The sequence below is a fragment of the Raphanus sativus genome, chromosome 6 (assembly GCF_000801105.2).
Source record: "Raphanus sativus cultivar WK10039 chromosome 6, ASM80110v3, whole genome shotgun sequence".
Lineage (NCBI taxonomy): Eukaryota > Viridiplantae > Streptophyta > Magnoliopsida > Brassicales > Brassicaceae > Raphanus > Raphanus sativus.
The window spans coordinates 12,292,740-12,311,703 of NC_079516.1; the positions used below are offsets into that span (position 1 = coordinate 12,292,740).

At 34.9% G+C, this 18,964-nt stretch overlaps 3 protein-coding genes across 3 annotated transcripts; 2 read left to right on the plus strand and 1 right to left on the minus strand.

The window, feature by feature from the left end:
• The first annotated feature begins 2,164 nt into the window (after positions 1-2,164).
• Positions 2,165-5,388, plus strand: LOC108813427 (uncharacterized). Its single transcript, XM_018585977.2, has 2 exons — positions 2,165-2,343; positions 3,250-5,388. The coding sequence occupies exon 2, from the start codon at positions 3,410-3,412 to the stop codon at positions 5,120-5,122; it is 1,713 nt and encodes a 570-aa protein (XP_018441479.1). The 5' UTR covers positions 2,165-2,343; positions 3,250-3,409; the 3' UTR covers positions 5,123-5,388.
• Positions 5,389-6,930: 1,542 nt separating this feature from the next.
• LOC108805790 (NAC domain-containing protein 104) lies at positions 6,931-8,758 on the minus strand. Its single transcript, XM_018577731.2, has 3 exons — positions 8,513-8,758; positions 7,453-7,724; positions 6,931-7,291 (listed from the first exon to the last, which is right to left on the minus strand). The coding sequence occupies exons 1-3, from the start codon at positions 8,658-8,660 to the stop codon at positions 7,154-7,156; spliced, it is 558 nt and encodes a 185-aa protein (XP_018433233.1). The 5' UTR covers positions 8,661-8,758; the 3' UTR covers positions 6,931-7,153.
• A 7,771-nt stretch (positions 8,759-16,529) lies between these two features.
• LOC130495542 (uncharacterized) lies at positions 16,530-18,548 on the plus strand. The gene is made up of 5 exons (XM_056986949.1): positions 16,530-17,515; positions 17,596-17,695; positions 17,798-18,187; positions 18,252-18,327; positions 18,508-18,548. The coding sequence occupies exons 1-5, from the start codon at positions 16,605-16,607 to the stop codon at positions 18,546-18,548; spliced, it is 1,518 nt and encodes a 505-aa protein (XP_056842929.1). The 5' UTR covers positions 16,530-16,604.
• Positions 18,549-18,964: the final 416 nt, after the last annotated feature.

An 18,964-nucleotide genomic window follows, 5' to 3' on the forward strand; every position in this document is an offset into this window, starting at 1 on the left:
TGTATGTGTCTATGACTTATCTACCTAATGTTATTCGTACTAATAAATTAATATGGCCAATGAAAGTATACTGATCAATTTAAAATGAATTGTATAGGGTAATTATAGAACGATTAGTATTTTTAGTATTCTTAGTATATATCTTATTTAAATCGACATGTAATAAATGTAAAAATCATATATGAAATATAGACAAAAAGAAAAACTGTATTTAAAGAAATACATCAATGCAAAATTAGACTATGATACATATTATATATAAAGAATGAGTCATTTAATTTAAATATATGAGTTCCATCTTTAAAAATCCATCTAGAAAAATTTGTAATGTTCCTATTTTAATAAAGATAGATAAGGTTGATGGCTTGGGCCAGCCTTGGGCCTAGTGTTGTTTGTTTAGAATCAATTACAATTTTGTAAGATCCATCTAGGATTCTTAGCGGTTTTACAACAGTAAACAAACCCTTTTTGGCTTAAGGACAATTTGTTTCCTATTTTAATAAAGATAGATAAGGTTGATGGCTTGGGCCAGCCTTGGGCCTAGTGTTGTTTGTTTAGAATCAATTACAATTTTGTAAGATCCATCTAGGATTCTTAGCGGTTTTACAACAGTAAACAAACCCTTTTTGGCTTAAGGACAGTTAACAAACTCTCTGAAGTAAAAGATGTTCTGCAGGCGAACGACCTCTTAAAACTCTATTCATGAAGTCAAAACCTAGACGTTGTCTCAAAGTAATACAACAAGGCTTTCTTGTTTCCACATAACATTGTTTACCAGATTTTTATAATTGTAACATAATATAAAGTATAAAAGGTATAAAATATTGGCAACGTCAGCCGTTCGCGTGGAGAGTTGAGGCCGAGGCTGACGTTATCAACTTAAACAATAAAATAATAAGATTCCTTTTATTTTATTTCATTTTGTACTTTTCCTCTAAATAAATAATTAGATTCTTCCACTCTGCAAGGAACCTAATTGGCTGACGTAATCGGAATTGCCTCTTGGAACAACATAAAAATCAAATTTCTTTTCTTATTAAATAGTCTTCTTGTATATGGCTGAGACAATTCCCTATCACGACAAAAATGAAATCAATAGTATTAAAAAAGCAAATAAAAAGCATAGACCGCACTAAAATATAAATAAGTCGTTCATACTTGTTCTCACTCTCAGCGACGCACATCTTGCATTTTCGTCCCATTAATCAATTAGATGTTGGGTTATTTCAAACGAAATTTTTGCATTTGTGTACATCAGTTTTAATATGTTTTTGCTTTCTTGTATTTGAAGGAAAAGTTATAGTAATGTTTAATCAGACATCATTAGAGATCTGTGAACAAAAAGGCGTAAGAAAACTATAAGTATGTTTAAAAAAAATTATAAACATAGCCTTTTTGTGTGTTTGTTTGTTTTTGTTTTTACTATTTATGTATATATACACATAAATTTATAAATAATGTTTTGATTAAAATGTCTTATGTTTAAATAGAAACTGACCATTTGAACGTACAGATCTAGACATAGATCTATGTAAGTTCAATCATAAAATAAAAGGATAGAATCATTAGCAGCTTTATGCTACAAGTGCTTCGCATTTGGATAGTGGAATCTAATTAAAAATTCAATAATGTTAGGTTTCATGATGCCAGCTAATTCTATTTGTTACTCCATATTTCTGGCATGAGAAAATATTGTTTTTTATCTTATATATAAATACATCCACATATAAAATAACAGAAAATAATAAACTTCATTAAGTTCGTAATACTCAGTCAGCTGATATATCATTATCAATAAATAAATAAAAAACTCCAGTTTTCATTATATTAAGATGACGTCATAAAACTTTGGAAAGGAATCAGTTTTGTCGCGTTAAGACGATAATGGGTTTCCATTTTAAATCAGAAGTGACTTGTCGGAACAACACTACCACTCGAAATCAAACGGACAGCAAGGGGGTATATAAGACTTTTAGCCCTATAACGGCGTCGTTTTCATCGAAAAGCAAATTTAATTGATTTCCCAAAATAGAGCACTGTCTCATCCAATCAGAACCGTTACTAGCGACGGTTACAAAGGGCATATCAGGTAAATTTAATGCTCTCTTTCTCGCGGGTTATTAACGAGAAGGACCTGAGCCGTCCACGCTCATAATAATATCTCAACTATTCTCTTTCTTCTAAAGACCGATAATATTTAGACACCTGTGTTCAGTCTTTTTTGTTTCTTCTCCTTCTTGCTCTTACCTAGATTTTGAGACGAGGAGAGTCTCAGTTTCCAACGTTTCCTTTTTTTTCTCTTTGCTTACCGAATCTCTCTCTCTTGTCTCTCAGATCCATCAGGTTTTTATTTCTTCTTTTAGTAATTTTTGTTACTTTTATTAGTGATTGATCAAAGTACTGAATGATGAATCAAAATGCATGGTTTGTTTCCTGAATTTATTACTTTAAATGTTTCTGTAATTGTCTTAACATCTTAGGCTTATCTGTTGTGTCTGAAATTGAGTTATGTTCTCTCACCTTCAAGCTGATAACTTTTTATAGTAGTATGGTTTCCTAATAATTGAACTGATTATCTTAGATTCTTTATGTTTTTGTGCATTTAATTCTTCAAGTTAACAAACTTTTTGATATTATAGATATCGGAATCTTGTTGACTCCATGGTGTTTCTTTTTCTTTAATTTTCTTTATAAACAAAATATTACCTTAGATCTTGTTATTTGTGTTTGGATCTTTCATCTACATTAGAAATTATGAGATATTGTTGTCCATCATTTATAATAAAGACGTTGACTATCAAGGTTTTGATACAAGTTATTGAGTTTTACTTTATACTACTCTAAAAACCAATCTTATCCGCCTCTAACATTTTGATTTTTTGATAGCTGTAGAGGATTTAGTAAAAGCTATAGATTAATGCTGAGAAGGGGGGCTATATGCTCAGAACCAGCCCTGCTTATCTTTTCCCTTTCTTTCATTCTGTTTTTCTTGGGAAATCTCTAGTTTTGAAAATTTATTTTTTAGCAAAAGAAAGATGTAACCTCACGTTTCACTTTTTAACCATAAGTCATTTTTTGGTTGGTACTTAGTCCTTTTCAGACACAGTTGTTATACCCAATTATTGCTCTGTACTTTTTAATCTCTTAACTGCAGTTTTTTTTTTACTATTGACTCTAATCTGTTCTTTTTTTTTTTAATTATTTCTCTCATGTCATTGTTACTGACATAGATATTGTAACTTGTTGCAGAAAGGTTTTTGCTCTTCTTATCTTGAAGATGGACAGGGCAGACACATGGGGGTTTGTTAGTGGTGGGAGATGTTTATATCTCAAGTTGATTTTATGTTTATAGCTTTACGAGTTATTATTCTAAGTATTCTACTGTGCATCCCTTCCCTTCTTCTTCAACATGGATTTGAACGAGAGTGTGGCTCGTTTTGGTGATACTTCTCTCAGCTTGAAATGCCTTGGAAGCAACTCGCACCACAACCATAAGCTTTGTTATGATGTTTCCAACTGTCCTGATGGGGGTTGCGGTTTGGTTCTCGGTTTAGGTCCAACACCACCCTCGTATTATTACAGTGTAAGGGTTAATGACAATAACAACAAAGTCTCAGCTTCATCCGGGACTGTTCAGGAACTCTCATCAGGTGGTGACTCCATTCTACAGCTCGGCCTTCCTGCACTGACCATGGACAGTTTCAGCGGACTTGATTGTTCCTTGTTGACGTATACAGACACTAACGTCTCCCAAGCTGATGAAGGTTCTACCTCTACAAAGCGTTCAGGTGGCTATATGTCATCCCTTAGAAGACCTTTAAGAATGCAAGAGTGTAGTACTAACTTTGGAGTTGATGAGTCAGAGTTCTCCATAGGAGCTGCTTTCTCTGACAGGACTCAGCACAGGACGACCAACCCAAAGAAATGCAAGTTCATGGGATGTGCCAAAGGAGCTAGAGGAGCGTCAGGGCTCTGCATTGGCCATGGAGGTGGGCAGAGATGCCAAAAGGCAGGTTGCAACAAAGGTGCTGAGAGCAAAACAACCTTCTGCAAAGCACATGGTGGAGGAAAGAGATGCCAGCACTTGGGGTGCACAAAGAGCGCCGAGGGCAAAACAGATTACTGTATATCTCACGGAGGTGGAAGAAGGTGTGGCTTTCCTGAGGGATGCGCTAAGGCTGCACGTGGCAAGTCAGGGCTATGCATAAAGCACGGTGGTGGTAAGAGGTGTAGAGTTGAAGGATGCACAAGAAGCGCTGAGGGACAAGCTGGTCTTTGTATATCGCATGGTGGTGGGAGGCGTTGTCAGTCTCCAGGGTGTACAAAAGGTGCTCAAGGGAGTACGAACTACTGCAAAGCTCATGGTGGTGGGAAGCGTTGCATATTCGCTGGATGTACTAAAGGAGCTGAAGGTAGTACTCCTCTGTGTAAAGCACACGGTGGAGGGAAACGTTGTATGTTTGATGGAGGTGGGATATGCCCTAAGAGCGTGCATGGTGGGACGAGTTTCTGTGTAGCTCACGGTGGTGGGAAGAGATGTGTTGTGGCGGGGTGCACTAAGAGCGCTCGTGGGAGGACTGATTGTTGTGTGAAGCATGGAGGTGGGAAACGGTGTAAGTCTATTGGGTGTGAGAAGAGTGCGCAAGGTAGTACTGATTTTTGCAAGGCTCATGGAGGTGGCAAACGGTGTTCTTGGGGAGGTAACTGCGAGAAGTTTGCTAGAGGAAAGAGTGGTTTATGTGCTGCTCATAATAGTATGTGTCAGGACAAAGGTGGAAGCAAGATTGGTTTGATAGGGCCAGGACTTTTCCGTGGTCTTGTTGTCTCTACCTCTTCTCAAACCACCACTACTACCACTGATCATTCTCAGGCTGGAGTTAGTGCGGTCTCTGACTGCACAGAGTCCATTGAGCAAAGACGGATGCAGATGATACCAATGCAGGTTCTTGTGCCTCCATCAATGAAGTCCTTAAGCTTCTCAAACACTGAAAGACTAGAAACAGAATCAAACAATAACAGGAGCGGGAGGAATGTCTTTGACTTTATGATTCCGGAGGAGAGAGTTCATGGAGGGGGGCTAATGTCTCTGCTTAATGGAAGCTTGAAGCAGACTCTCCATTGATGGAACTTGAAAGCTTTTCTCTATTGGTGAGAGAGAGACACACCAAAAAGCTTATGTAATATGTATAGTATTATTCCTTGTCTCTTTGGTCCTTTTGTATATTCATGGGTCTTGTGTTTTTTTTGTATGGTCTTGTAATGAGTCTTGACCATCTAGTCGATGGCTAGAACTTGTTTATTTGATTATTAATTTGGAATTTTGCAATGTAGTGTAGGAAGTGTTGTTATTGATTTGTTCAATGGAATTAATAAATGGATGCTTTGTTATGTTTGGTTTGGTTTGCTTTTCTGCATTCCTAAGTTTAAGTGAATCAAATGCTTAATTTCGAATTGGTTTAGGCTAAGTAGAGGAAATCTTTTTTTTTGTTAGAAAGCTCATAGGTACATGGTTTACCTACTTCTTACCACTGAAATTATCTGGATTTATGATTATGAGTATCTAACTCAGCAGAACCATGAAAGTTTCTATAACCATCCCTTAAAACTACAATGATTTAATTCCTATCCTAATGTTTGCACCACTTCAAATTTTTGTCCTTTCAATTTTTGTGTTTCTTATCATTAATATGTGTGCAAGGTGCTTGCATCATACATGAGTCAGTGCTTGCTAAGCAAGCACCCATAAAAGAAAATAGAAAATTAAATTATATAATAGATATGGAAAGAAAATGTTGCTTGGCTCGGCGACACAAGACAACTACTAAAACCAATCAAACATCTATAGAGAGAGTACTATAACTTGGAGCAAAAGGCTCTCGATTGCCAAATTCTTATAAATAATTAACAAAACACCAATCCTACTACCATAGACCGGTCAGGTTTAAGCCACACGTATATAAAATGTAGAGGTCATACCTGAAAAATTATGTACTTCAACAGAACATGCTTATATTATTTAAATTATGTATTCTTTATTCTGGCCAGTTTCTTGTCTTCTAAAGCTTAGGACTGTCTCATAAAAAGAGAATTCTCTCACTATTTTCTCAAAAGTTCCCTATAAATTCCTCATATCTTATTTCAAAGTTCAAAGACAATACTTCTCAATATTTTTGTTATAAATTAAAAGAATACCAAAGTCAAATGCAATCTGATGATTCTGATCCCAACATATAATATACCTCTAAATCTTAGGGCTCTATGACTTATTATTAAAAACATTGTTCTCCAAGCTACCTGCCTCTTCCATCTAAAAGAAATAGAGAAATACTATTATTATTTGTTGGTTCGTTTGTTGAGTTGAATTAGAAATCATATAAACTTTCAAGAAAGAAAGAACAATAAAAAAAAAATTAGTGTGGTCTCTATAACTTTTTAAACACACTATTAGCATTTCTCCATTATTATTCACCAACATTTTGAAGTCCCATCTGCATGCATCCAGTGGTAACATAATCATTATTTTCATTTCTTATATAAAAGCGTTCAAATGTGCTGGATCTTGTTAGTCAAAACTCTAATCCGTTTCTACCAATAAAATATATTTTAGTTGATATTGTCCAAAGAAGGAGAAGTAGGCTGCAGTTCTATCCCAGACTAGTAGATGTGGTTTTCCTCCTAATCTTAGGTATAGTAGGCAAAGAGAATAGGTATGTTTAATTTACAAGTTAATTGGGAAACCTACAATAATTTTAGGGTAATGATTGAATTGAGTATAAACTATTATTTTTATGATATTGTTTCATTGGTTTATAGTTTGTGGTTGTTTTATGGATAGCTATTATTCAAATCAGATATATACACACAAATTTTGGCTCGCCGCTTTAATTAGATTACAGTATGTAGAGTTTTAAATAGTTTAAACATAAATAATTAATCAGTATTAAAAGGATATATTTGAAGGGAATGTAAAAAAAATACAACATGACTAGAGATTCTTCCTTTTTTTGCTTCTGTTTTCTTGCAAATTGGAGATGGTTAATCTTACAACATATAACTTGTAAGAATGATGTCATTCTCCTTTTCCTTTTACGCTACAGAGATTATAGAAATAATTTCCCACTAAACCTTTTCTTTTTGGGTGCTTTTATCTTTATTACGGTAAGCTTACTTCGTCGAGATCATCTAAAGATAAGAACACTTCATCCAAACATGAGAGTTCTGCCCCATCATCATCCTCTTCCTCGCTGCAGTTTTGTTCATACACTCTGCATATCACCCACTTGCTATAGTCCTGAACACAAAACAATCCAAGCCACGTACGTACGTGGAAGTCAAATTGTAATTTTGGTTTCAGAAAACGTAAACCATCTTTTTTTTTGAAGAATAACGACTGAAACGTAAACTTTAAGTTACAGAGTTAATAAGTAGTCTTGAGACAAAATAGGTATTTACGGGTTTATGTGTAGAACTAGTAGAACCACGGTTTGATCTCTTAGAAGATCGACTAGAGGAATCTGGGAGGGAATATTCTTGCATGACCCAGTTAGTCTGAGAATCTCCGAGATAGAACGTTAGATACTTTTTGATGCCAACTTTCTTGTGTGTGGAGCTTGTGAAGATTGGCTCGTCTATTCCCATTGATCCCCAATACCCATTGCTTGTCAGTCTTTCTTGTGTCTTTCTACTATAGAAGTACCATTGCCTCCCTTCTTGCAATGCTTTCCCTATAATTATACATATGCAAATTAGTTTAGTTAATTAACAAATACTATATAATCTCGAACTTGGAAAAACTCGAGATCATTTTCTTTTGGATCAAACTCGAGATCAATTGTATGAAACTTTTTTTTTACTATCCAGATCAGGTTTATCATTGTGTTATGGTGATAAACTATGGGTTTATCTATTATACTGTATGCCTGCTTAACTATATGGTCCATCACCAAACAATATGGATTGAAATATAGTCTAACAAAGTTAGTGTAAGATAAAATGTCCAGAGCATGTGTGTTTGATTGTATTTATGTCTACGTACATGTGTTTGGTGTGTGTGTGTACGTAATATTTGTATATGATTGATTGTGTGTGTGTATCATGAGATCGAATGATTGATATATGTGCACATGTATGACTATGAAGAAAGCAAAATTATTATGCTTAACCAATAAAAATATTCCTTCCAAGAGAATAAAAAGGATATTTATTAGGTAGAGATTGGCTCTATATATTAGTGTTTTTGTGAATTCTAAGATTTTGGAAACAAAAACAATCCTTAAAAAGAGCAAACAACCAAAAGTATACTGCTAAAAAAAAGATAGGTTACTTAAGTTGGTGACAACAATCAATCTGTCTTTTAATTTAGAGTATCACACACACAAGTATATATTGTCAACTATATATATAACTTACATGATACACACTCTAATTACATGCATGCATATATAGATAAGAGTCAAATATGAACGTATATGTTGCATGAAACATATGGAGAGATATTTGGGGGTATATATACCGGGAAGGTCCCAAGGGTCGTGAGGGTAAAGATCAAGGTCGGGGATGACGTCAGGATGACAAGGCAAGAGTGAAGCTTTGCGGTTGAGAAAGTGGACGACGAGCTCTTCGTCTGTTGGAAAAAACCTGAACCCTGGTGGTAGATTCATTGATAACGATATTGATCTCAGTACTAGTTATGTGATTGCGTGTGTTTAGAAGAAGATTATTATGGAGAGAGTAGATATATAGAGAAGTTAATGTGGAACCAGGGGAAGTGTGTGAAAGAAATTGTTGTATTTATAGGAGAGAAAAAAGAAGATAAAGCAGAAAGTGTGATTAGGACGTCATATAATTTTTTTACATATGGCTTCTTCATTCACTTTCTCACACATATTAAATTAACACCATTAATTAATACTATTTAGAAAGATGTAATTACAAATGATAAAAGGAAAACAAACAAAATAGAATGATGGTACATAGTAAGTAAGTGCAATGGAACTAAAAAGGATATGAATAATCGATGTCAAATGGGGCATTTGAAAGCTAATTTTCAGAGAAGTCGTCGGCTTAAGTGGATCTTACAATTTCGGCTGCTGTATTTCTTTCTACTTTTGCTTTTAATTTATTCCTAAAACAAAATTTCTGTGTATATGCTTTCTAGTAACTAAGCATATATAAATTACAAAGACCTTGGAACTTTGTACAACGGATTATCTATCTGATTCTTTGCAATATGGAAAATGAGTGAACAAAAGATTACACATGTGGAATTCATTACTTTAGTTAATATTTTAATTAGGGGTGGACGTTCGGGTACCCATTCGGGTTTCGGTTCAGTCCATTCGAATTTCGGGTTTTCGGGGTCAAAAATTTCAGCTCCATTCGGGTATTTATAAATGTCGGTTCGGGTTCGGTTCGGATCTTTGCGGGTTCGGTTGGGGTTCGGATAACCCATTCAAATTATTTTTAAAATTTTAAAATTCATTATATACTTTAAATTTTCAAAATCTATAAGAAAGATAATATATTACATATAAGTTTTAATAACAAATATATTAAAATACCTAAATTTAACATATATATTGGTTTTCTTTGAATATTTGGATAGAGAATCAATATATATTTAACTATTTTTGGTGTTTTTAGTATACTTTAGCTATTTTAAACATTTACTTTTTACTATTTTCATATATTTTTCGAGTATTTTAGAAAATTTAAAGGTATCTTATATATTTTGAATGTTTTTAATATACATTATATCTAAAAATAATTTATATATTTAAGTATATAAATCTATTTCGGATACATTCGGGTACTCGAAATACTTCGGTTCGGATCGGGTTCGGTTTCGGTTTTTTAAATACCAAAATTTTGAACCCATTCGGATATTTAATCAATTTTGGTTCAGGTTCGGTGCTAATTTTTCGGATCAGATTTAGTTCGATTTTTCGGGTTCGGATTTTTTGCCCAGCACTAATTTTAATGACTAAAAAGGAGAAAGAGGCGGGGTTGAGACGAGAAGTGTGCAGGGTTGGATACTTTCATACTTCCACGCAAAAGGGTAACTTCTTGGCCTCTAAGAAGAAGATTCTTATCCACTTCTTATTTCTTCTTTCTATTTGTATTACTTTATAACGATTTTTATGTTGAATTATAATTATTCTGAAGAGAAGTATATGACCAAATTAAAGTAAAGTTAAATAAAACAAATCATAGTATTTAGTATACAGTGTATACATACAGTATATATCTCCAAATTGTGGCTGAGTATAAGGTCGTGTGGCGCAGACAAAAAATTTCTTTCCATACGTCGGCTTTTACCACTTAAGATCGTAATTATTTGTTACATTTTTTTTCTCTCGTGGCAACAATTAGTTAATGGGAGCATGTCAAGTCAGACCACATTTGTCTTTGGGTTCTTCCCTAGATAGCTTGCCAATTATTGTGGTGATCTCAGTTAAATTATTACATGAAGTAAAGGAGTATTGTTTTGGAAGTTCACCCAAAAATATATAAGGCTAGATTAGTTTATCTATCTAATAAACTGAATTAACGAAGAAAAATCATGATCAAGTTTAAGCATTAAAAATATAAAAGATACTTTAAATTTTTGTATATAAGACGGAGATTCAATTTATGTATGATCAAATATAATATATATTTCAGTTCAAAAAACAAATTTTGTATTTTTTTTCTTGTTTATTCTCTTGCTTTTTTTTGACGTCGTTTATTCTCTTGCTTTCCCATTAACATCTACGAAACAAATTATCATGTTTACGTTACATTTAACTTTTGGTAAAAGGAAAAGGAAATACACATTTATATATCTTTTTCAGAAAAACACAGCAAATGTCAATCATAAAATTAGCTTTTTAAGGATTGCGCTATATACAGTTCACCTAATATGCTAACTTCTTACGGAATAAGAACACAATATAACACACTTTATTTTTGAATATGTAAATCATCAACCAGCAAATGTCAGTCATAGTGTTGATTGTTTAGGGCCTTTGTATCTACGTTTTTAAACGATCAGTTTTCTATTTTATTAACGAAGTCCACAGTTTACGCCAACGACAAAACTTAGCTACAAACCAAAATAATGGCTATTGCATTCAAGGTCGAGGAGGAGGATCTCGAGGTATAGTGATGATGACACTTCATGCTGAGATCATGCACCCGCAATAATCTACGTGGCGCACATTGAAATGGGTTTGGTCGTCGACCACAGGATTATGGTGCCCACATTTGCTCTCTTCCTTTGCCTTCATCTTGAGATTTTGTACCTTTGTTTGTACCCAAAACCCGCCTCTCTCCCATTATCATTGCACTCTCAATCCTATTTTTATATGATTTTTTTTTTCCGTTTTCTATACAGTATCGAATCTGGATACAAATACAATATTCTTGAATCTTGACATACAAAATTTAGTTTGCAAACACAACACTTAAATTTAGATTAATAATAAAATTGCTTTTTAATAAATAATAATTAAAAATTAACAAAATAATGATTTAAGTATGGTATGAAGAAAACTTTAAAAGTTATCAATCTTACTCATATGCAGTCCCCCTCAAGTAGCAATCAGTGGCTTTTGTTATTAAATTGAGATCCACATAAACTCAAAGACTGCCCAAAAGAATTGTTAGAGTTTAACTGATTTATCTCCTTTATTTGGACCACTTCTCTCTTGAAATACTTTGAAACTCTATGTTATTTATCTGCTTTCATTAATCGGCTTATTATTATAATTATACTTATTATTGTTCTATACTGTTATTAACTTCTGAAACTTACCAAGAATTTTTTTTTATAAGTAACTTACTAAGCAATTCATCAGATGAATGAGAAAAAGGAGATCATATCAGTAGGCAACCCTAATGAATAGGAGGTGTGTTTGCTCTCCTCAACCTCGCTTCAGATTTCACCAAGGTTTTCATAATAAATATATTTTCTAAACTATTAAAACTGTGGACTTAGTATTATTATTTTTATTATAAAAAATTGGACTTTGGGATGATCTATTGCTTACGCTTACGCACGCACATGCCCACGCCACACGCGTGATTAATAGATCTATGCCTTCTTTGGTTTTTCCTCATTAACCAATCAAATACACTTTCGTAATTTCATTTCATTAGACTAGATCATTTATTTTATATGTATTTATTGTTTGCGTTATACTAATGCAATAAAAACATGAAATTAAAACATAAATTACTATATATTTAAAAATATCATTAAACAATCTATAAAAAGAATTAAATCTGCGTGAATGCGAAGATCAAATTTTAGTTTTCTTTTACAATAGATGAACTCTATTATAGAGATGAGTTTTGTTAACATATTTTTGTAATAGAACTATTTCATTTTTAGAAAAAAATTGGAGATGCTTTTAGTTTTGAAAAATAGTGATTGTATAGATATGGCTCAAAATAAGCAAATAAGTTATAGAAAAGAGTACGTACTATGATCTAAGCAAACATGACAAAAGAAAAGGTGTGTTAATGTCTTCGATTAACATTCTTTAACAAAAACGATTAAAATGAACTACGTGGTGTTAATAATGGAGAAATACTGTGAACTTTGGTAAGCAATGAATCAACTCAATTTTTGCGATGCTAATTATTATAAATTATTATATTAAACTTTAATTAATGGTAGATGAGATGAGGGGAGAGGAGATTGGATATAGTTTTGGCTAACTGTTGTGTGCAGTAGACGTAACCATCACACAAATGGAAGTTAGGCAAAGGTCAAAGTCAAACTTGTCCAAGTCTTTATACTCGGATGCCCACATCTTCTTGTGTTCTATTTTTTTTACATCATTACTATTTGTAAACGCCTTCGTTCTTATCTTTAATTTCTTCTTAAAACTTTTATCTGTAGCATGACATTCATTTCTTTACTTCTCGTAATACACGCGATGATTACAGAATGGAGTAATGTTGCATCTGTGTGTCTTAAATCTCTGTTGTACCAGTAAAATGCCCAGCACTCGTGGATCGGACGTAGGAATCAGGTACGGTATGCCTTTTCGATTTTAAGAAAATTACTATTTCTATTAAAAAAGGAAATCGGGTTTTTGAAGCTGTATAAATATGGGTCTAAGGGTTTGTAAATTATTATCACATCATTAATAAGAAACCCTAAACGGGTATTTGCCTCAATGCGTTTTTCTTCTCTATTCTTCTTCTAACCTAAACGACGGCTGTTTACAACAAGTAATGAATCAAATTGCGATAGAGATGTGATGAAAGTTGAAGAAAAAAAAATCATTTATTGTGAGTTTGTAACACAACTTTTTTTTAAAGATAAAGTAAACGCCGTTTTGTTCTTTAAACAATTATGTCTCCTTTAAATTTATACGTCACTGTTTAAATTCAGACACCCTCAAAATATACAACTGGAAGAAACTGCAACAACAAAGCTTTGGTGTCTTCTCCAATATATCAAGTATTGATTGATCTCGTATCCAACATATAAAAGCTTTTTAGTGGAAGTAGTATGAATAGGATTCTGTTTTTATTGTGAATACCAAAATAAAATATTTTCTATTGTGTTATCTCATCAAGTATCCAAAATATTTGACTACTCCCACTCCTGGTAAGACCTACCAGTTATTACACTACTGTAAACGATAAGCATTCATAAACCCAAGTTTATGGTACTAATCCTTCCCCTCAAGATGAAGATAAATGGAGATATCACATGAGACAAGACTCTTTCTTATCTACTAAATCCCAAACATATAGTCTTACTCCAAAAATAAAAAGGAGAAAATTTAAATATCTGGAAAAAGAAAAGTAACCACCAAAACCTGATGACTGTATAATAAGACAGCTAACAAGCAAAATGCCTGCTACAATATGATTTTGGCGTCGAAAAAATGTAACACGACTTCAAGTGCTAGGGCTTGAGTAGTGATGTCCCATTAAGAATCACTTTCAAGCTTCTAGGAAGTTAAAACAACAGTTGCAATTTCTAAGAATGAGGTAATTAAATAACACGTGCAGTTGCAACTTCAAGTCTTTGATGTTAAATCATGAGAATAGATATTTTGACAATTTTAGAGAGATATTACAATCCAATATTGGAATCTAAAACGTGTGTGTAAGTGTGACTTTCTCTCTTTTTATATCTAAGATAAAGGTTACCCAAACATTATAAGAATAACCTATTCAAGTAAAGAAAAAAGGAACAAATTTACCTTTCAAGGTTTAACTTTTTCTGTCATTTACTTTTCTTGATGTAAATAAATCAACTTCGCATTAACTTTACATCTGGCGACTTTGCTGCACGCTGCTTAGAGCATCATTATTGGAGGAACCATAAAAAAAACCCTTAGCATATTATAATAGTACTTTTATGTTTAGGGACAAAACTAAAGACTTTTTAAAATTTGTAGATTATTGGTAGGACTTTGAGTTGTCTCTTAAATATTCAGTTCATGACACAAATATTCAGTAATTAGTTGACAAAGCACTACAAGAAAACACGCAGATTCTGAGGGAAATACCGAGGGAAAATGAGTTCCTCGAAAATTTCTGACAACATATCGAGAAAATACCGAGGAAACCAAGAAATGGGGTTTCCTCGAAATTTCCTCACTATTTTTTGAGGAAATTTCGAGGAAGACCAACTTCCTCGGTATTTTTCGAGGGAATACCGAGGAAACCAGGGTCGTCGGAAACAATCGACGGATATTTCTAATATTTCGACGACATCTTGTAGCCGTTAGAGAGCCGTTGGGAGAGCCGTTGGGGATTTAAACTATTTCGAGGAAATTTCGAGGAGATGGCTGTTTCCCTCGAAATTTCCTCGAAATTTCCTCAGTATGCCGGGACAATTTCATCTATAAATACAGCCACCCCTCTTCCTCTTCATTCACTCCATTTCTTTTCTTCTTCTCTCCTAGTCTCACGAATTTGATTCCAAAAAAACATGTCTTCTTCAAATTATTTTCGTTCTTGGATGGATCGTCCTCATTTGGATCCGGACACGAGATTGCTTACGGAAGAATACAATCAAGGTATAATCGAGTTCATGAGGGTAGCTCGCCAACAACCGGAAGCAGAAACAGGTAAGTTAAGATGTCCTTGCTCTAATTGTAAAAATAGAAAAGTTATTAAAGAGTGGGATGTTTGGACTCATCTATTATTGAGTGGGTTTACACGAAGTTACAAAATTTGGTATCATCATGGGAAACTGATTATGAACTTGGTAGTACTAGTGAACCTCAGCCGGCGGTTAGATTAGAAGAACCAATTAGGGCGGATGTAGATTATGGTGTAGGTACTGAGCAGATGATAAATGATCATTTTAGAGGGGAAGATTTACCCAATGCAGAAGCTAGGAGATTTTATGAAATGTTAGATGCTGGAAAGCAACCATTGTACGAAGGTTGCAGAGATGGGCATTCAGCTTTATCATCTGCTATGAGACTGATGGGCATTAAAACAGATTATAACTTGGCTGAAGACTGTGTGGATGCGATAGCTAATTTTGTTAAAGGTATTCTACCTGAGGATAATGTAGCTCCAGGTTCATACTACGAGGTTCAAAAACTCGTAGCTGGGGTTGGTTTATCTTATCAGGTAATAGATGTATGCAGCGATAACTGCATGATTTATTGGAGGGCGGATGATCAGCGGACTACATGCAAATTTTGTGGGAAGCCTCGTTATAAAGATACGAGTGGAAGAGTTCCAGTGCCATATAAAAGGATGTGGTATTTGCCTTTGACGGAAAGGTTGCAGAGGTTGTATCTTTCAGAACGCACAGCGCAACGAATGAGATGGCATGCGGAGCACTCAACAGATGGTGAGATTAGACATCCCTCAGATGCAAAAGCGTGGAAACATTTCCAATCAAAGTATCCCGACTTTGCGTATGAGAGAAGAAATGTCTACCTTGGATTATGTACTGATGGTTTCAGCCCGTATGGGAAGAGTGGAAGACAATATTCTCTATGGCCAGTCATTGTTACACCATACAACTTACCCCCAAACTTGTGCTTGCGACGAGAGTTTTTGTTTCTCTCCATTCTCGTTCCCGGACCAGAGCATCCTAAGAGATCACTTGATGTGTTTCTTCAGCCACTAATATATGAGTTGCAACAACTATGGGCTCAAGGTGCTGAAACATACGATATTTCGTGTAAAGAAAACTTTCAAATGCGGGCAGTACTAATGTGGACAATAAGTGATTTTCCAGCATATGGTATGTTATCTGGATGGACAACGCATGGAAGGCTATCATGTCCATATTGTCAAGATAATACTGATGCTTTCCAACTAAAACACGGAAGGAAAACGTGTTGGTTTGACTGTCACAGGAGATTCCTACCACCTGATCATCCTTATCGTAGGAGTAGGAATTTGTTTACGAAGAACAAGAGGGTGTTTGACAGTCCACCTGCAGAAATTAGTGGGAAAGGTTTGAAGACACAACTAAGAGATTTTGGTGCAGAAAGGACGCCAGACGTCGGTGGACATGCGCGTTTTCCGGTAGATGCTGTTGGAAACCTACATAACTGGCACAAAAAAGTATATTCTGGGATCTGCCATACTGGGAGGATCATTTGCTAAGGCATAATTTAGATGTCATGCACATTGAGAAGAACTTTTTTGACAACCTCATGAACACGATCCTTAACGTTCAAGGTAAAACAAAGGATAATTTGAATTCAAGACTGGATTTAGTTGATATATGTGATCGTTCAGAACTTCATGTTGATGGGAATGGTAGGGCTCCTTTTCCCATATACCGACTTGATGCAGAGGGAAAAAATGCGTTCTTCGATTGGATTTCAAACGATGTGGAGTTTCCAGACGGTTATGCATCTAATTTGCGTAACTGTATCGACAGAAAGGAAGGAAAGTTTATTGGTTTAAAAAGTCACGATTGTCATGTGTTGATGCAGCGCTTACTTCCGTTTGCTTTCAAGGAACTATTACCACGAAATGTTCATGAAGCAATAGCAGGGATAAGTGCTTTCTTCCGCGATTTATGCGCCAGATCAGTGACTCTTGAAGGTATTGAAAATCTGAAGACTAACATAGCCATGATTCAGTGCAACCTTGAGAAGATATTTCCTCCCTCATTTTTTGATGTTATGGAGCATCTTGTTATTCACCTGGCAAGAGAATTGGAACTTGGTGGTCCTGTGCAGTATAGATGGATGTATCTGTATGAGCGGTATATGTTCCATTTGAAGAAGATGGTGAAAAATCTAAGTAGGGTGGAAGGTTCTATAGTCGCACAGATGATCAATGAAGAAATTTCAAACTTTGCTGAGTACTACTTTCCAGCAGAAGTTCAGACCAAAAACAGAAGACCTGCACGGCACGATGATAGAGGCGAACGGGCAACATACCATGTTACGGTTCCTGACATTTTCACAGATGTTGGACGACTTAGCGGAAAATCAAAGGACCGTCGACTTACTGAGCAGGAGCGCAGTCATTTGCAAACATATTTGCTCACCAACTGCGAAGATGTTCTTCAATATGAGAGGTAAGTTTATTATCTTACAAAATTTTATTTTAACAAATTAACATTTATATCTTAATTATTTACATTTTTTGTCTTCACAGGATTTTCATGGCAGAAAAGCGGTTCGAATATAGATACGCTACAGAGGCAGAACTAGAAGAAATGAAGCAAAGAGAATTTGCTGGATGGATGTTTACTTATGTGAGTGCCTTAAACAAATTAAAAAATCATTTATCACATATTTATAGAAATTAAAAAAATATTTATCACATATTTATACTCATATATATGTGCTATTAATAGGTGTCTGCTGGTTTGGCCAGAGGTGAAACATTTGACGATTGGATACGCGAGATGGTGGTTGGACCAAACTATGTTGTGAAGTCATATCCGAGATTTTGTACTCGAGGATATGCATTCACAACTGAAAAGACGAAACGTTCGCGTACGACCTATGATGCTGGCGTTTGTTCTGCATCGGGAGATGATGTATACTACGGACACATACATGAGATTTTGGAAATCAAGTATTTAGGCCTGCTTGGATTGCGCTGTACTGTTTTCTATTGTGATTGGCACGACATCACTCCAGATCGAGGTGTGAGAACAGATGCATTTGGTGTTACATCAGTTAATTCGAGACGAAAGCTGCAATATTATGATCCTTTCATTCTTGCTTCTCAGGCCGATCAGGTAAGTTATTGGTCATCATGTGTAATAATTTAAACTTGTACTAAAAAATTTTAAAATGTTACAGGTTTGTTATATCAAGTACCCCCGGATAAGAAACAGAGATGATCCATGGGTTACTGTTACCAGACTCAACCCGAGAGGCCGAGTTCAGGGGAGTTCTGAGCTGGAAGACCCACTACAACCAATCACATCCAGTAACTTAAGTGCAGCAGAAGATGTAGCAGGAGTTGGCCTTGTAGTAGATTTCACCGACTTCACAGAGGAAGCCGTCGTTCACGCACAGGATGAACCAGTTATTGGAGAGTTTCACCAAGATCCAGATTCAGATTCATCTGCTGATGATGAGTCGGAATCAGAGTAGTTTTTTTTTTTTTTTTTTTATACTAATTTCGAGGAAATTTCGAGGGAAGCTAGGGTTTCCTCGAAATTTCCTCGGAATTACCCTTAACGGTTTAGGGGTTTGATAAAAATTACCTAGATCCTCGAAATTTCCTCGAAATATTCCGAGGAAATTTCGACGACCAAGATAATTTTAGGGGTTTGATTTAAAACACCTTTTTCGTCGAAATACCCTCGAAATATTTCGAGGAAATTTCGATGGAATACAAATTTTTTGGCTTTCCTCGAAATTCCGTCGAAATATTTCGAGGGAATTTCGAGGACCTAGCCAATTTTTGGTAGTTCCTCGAAATTCCCTCACAATATTTCGACGGAATTTCGAGGAACAGGGGGTTTTAAACCGAAAACAACGTTTTGCGGATTGAATAACACGTATAT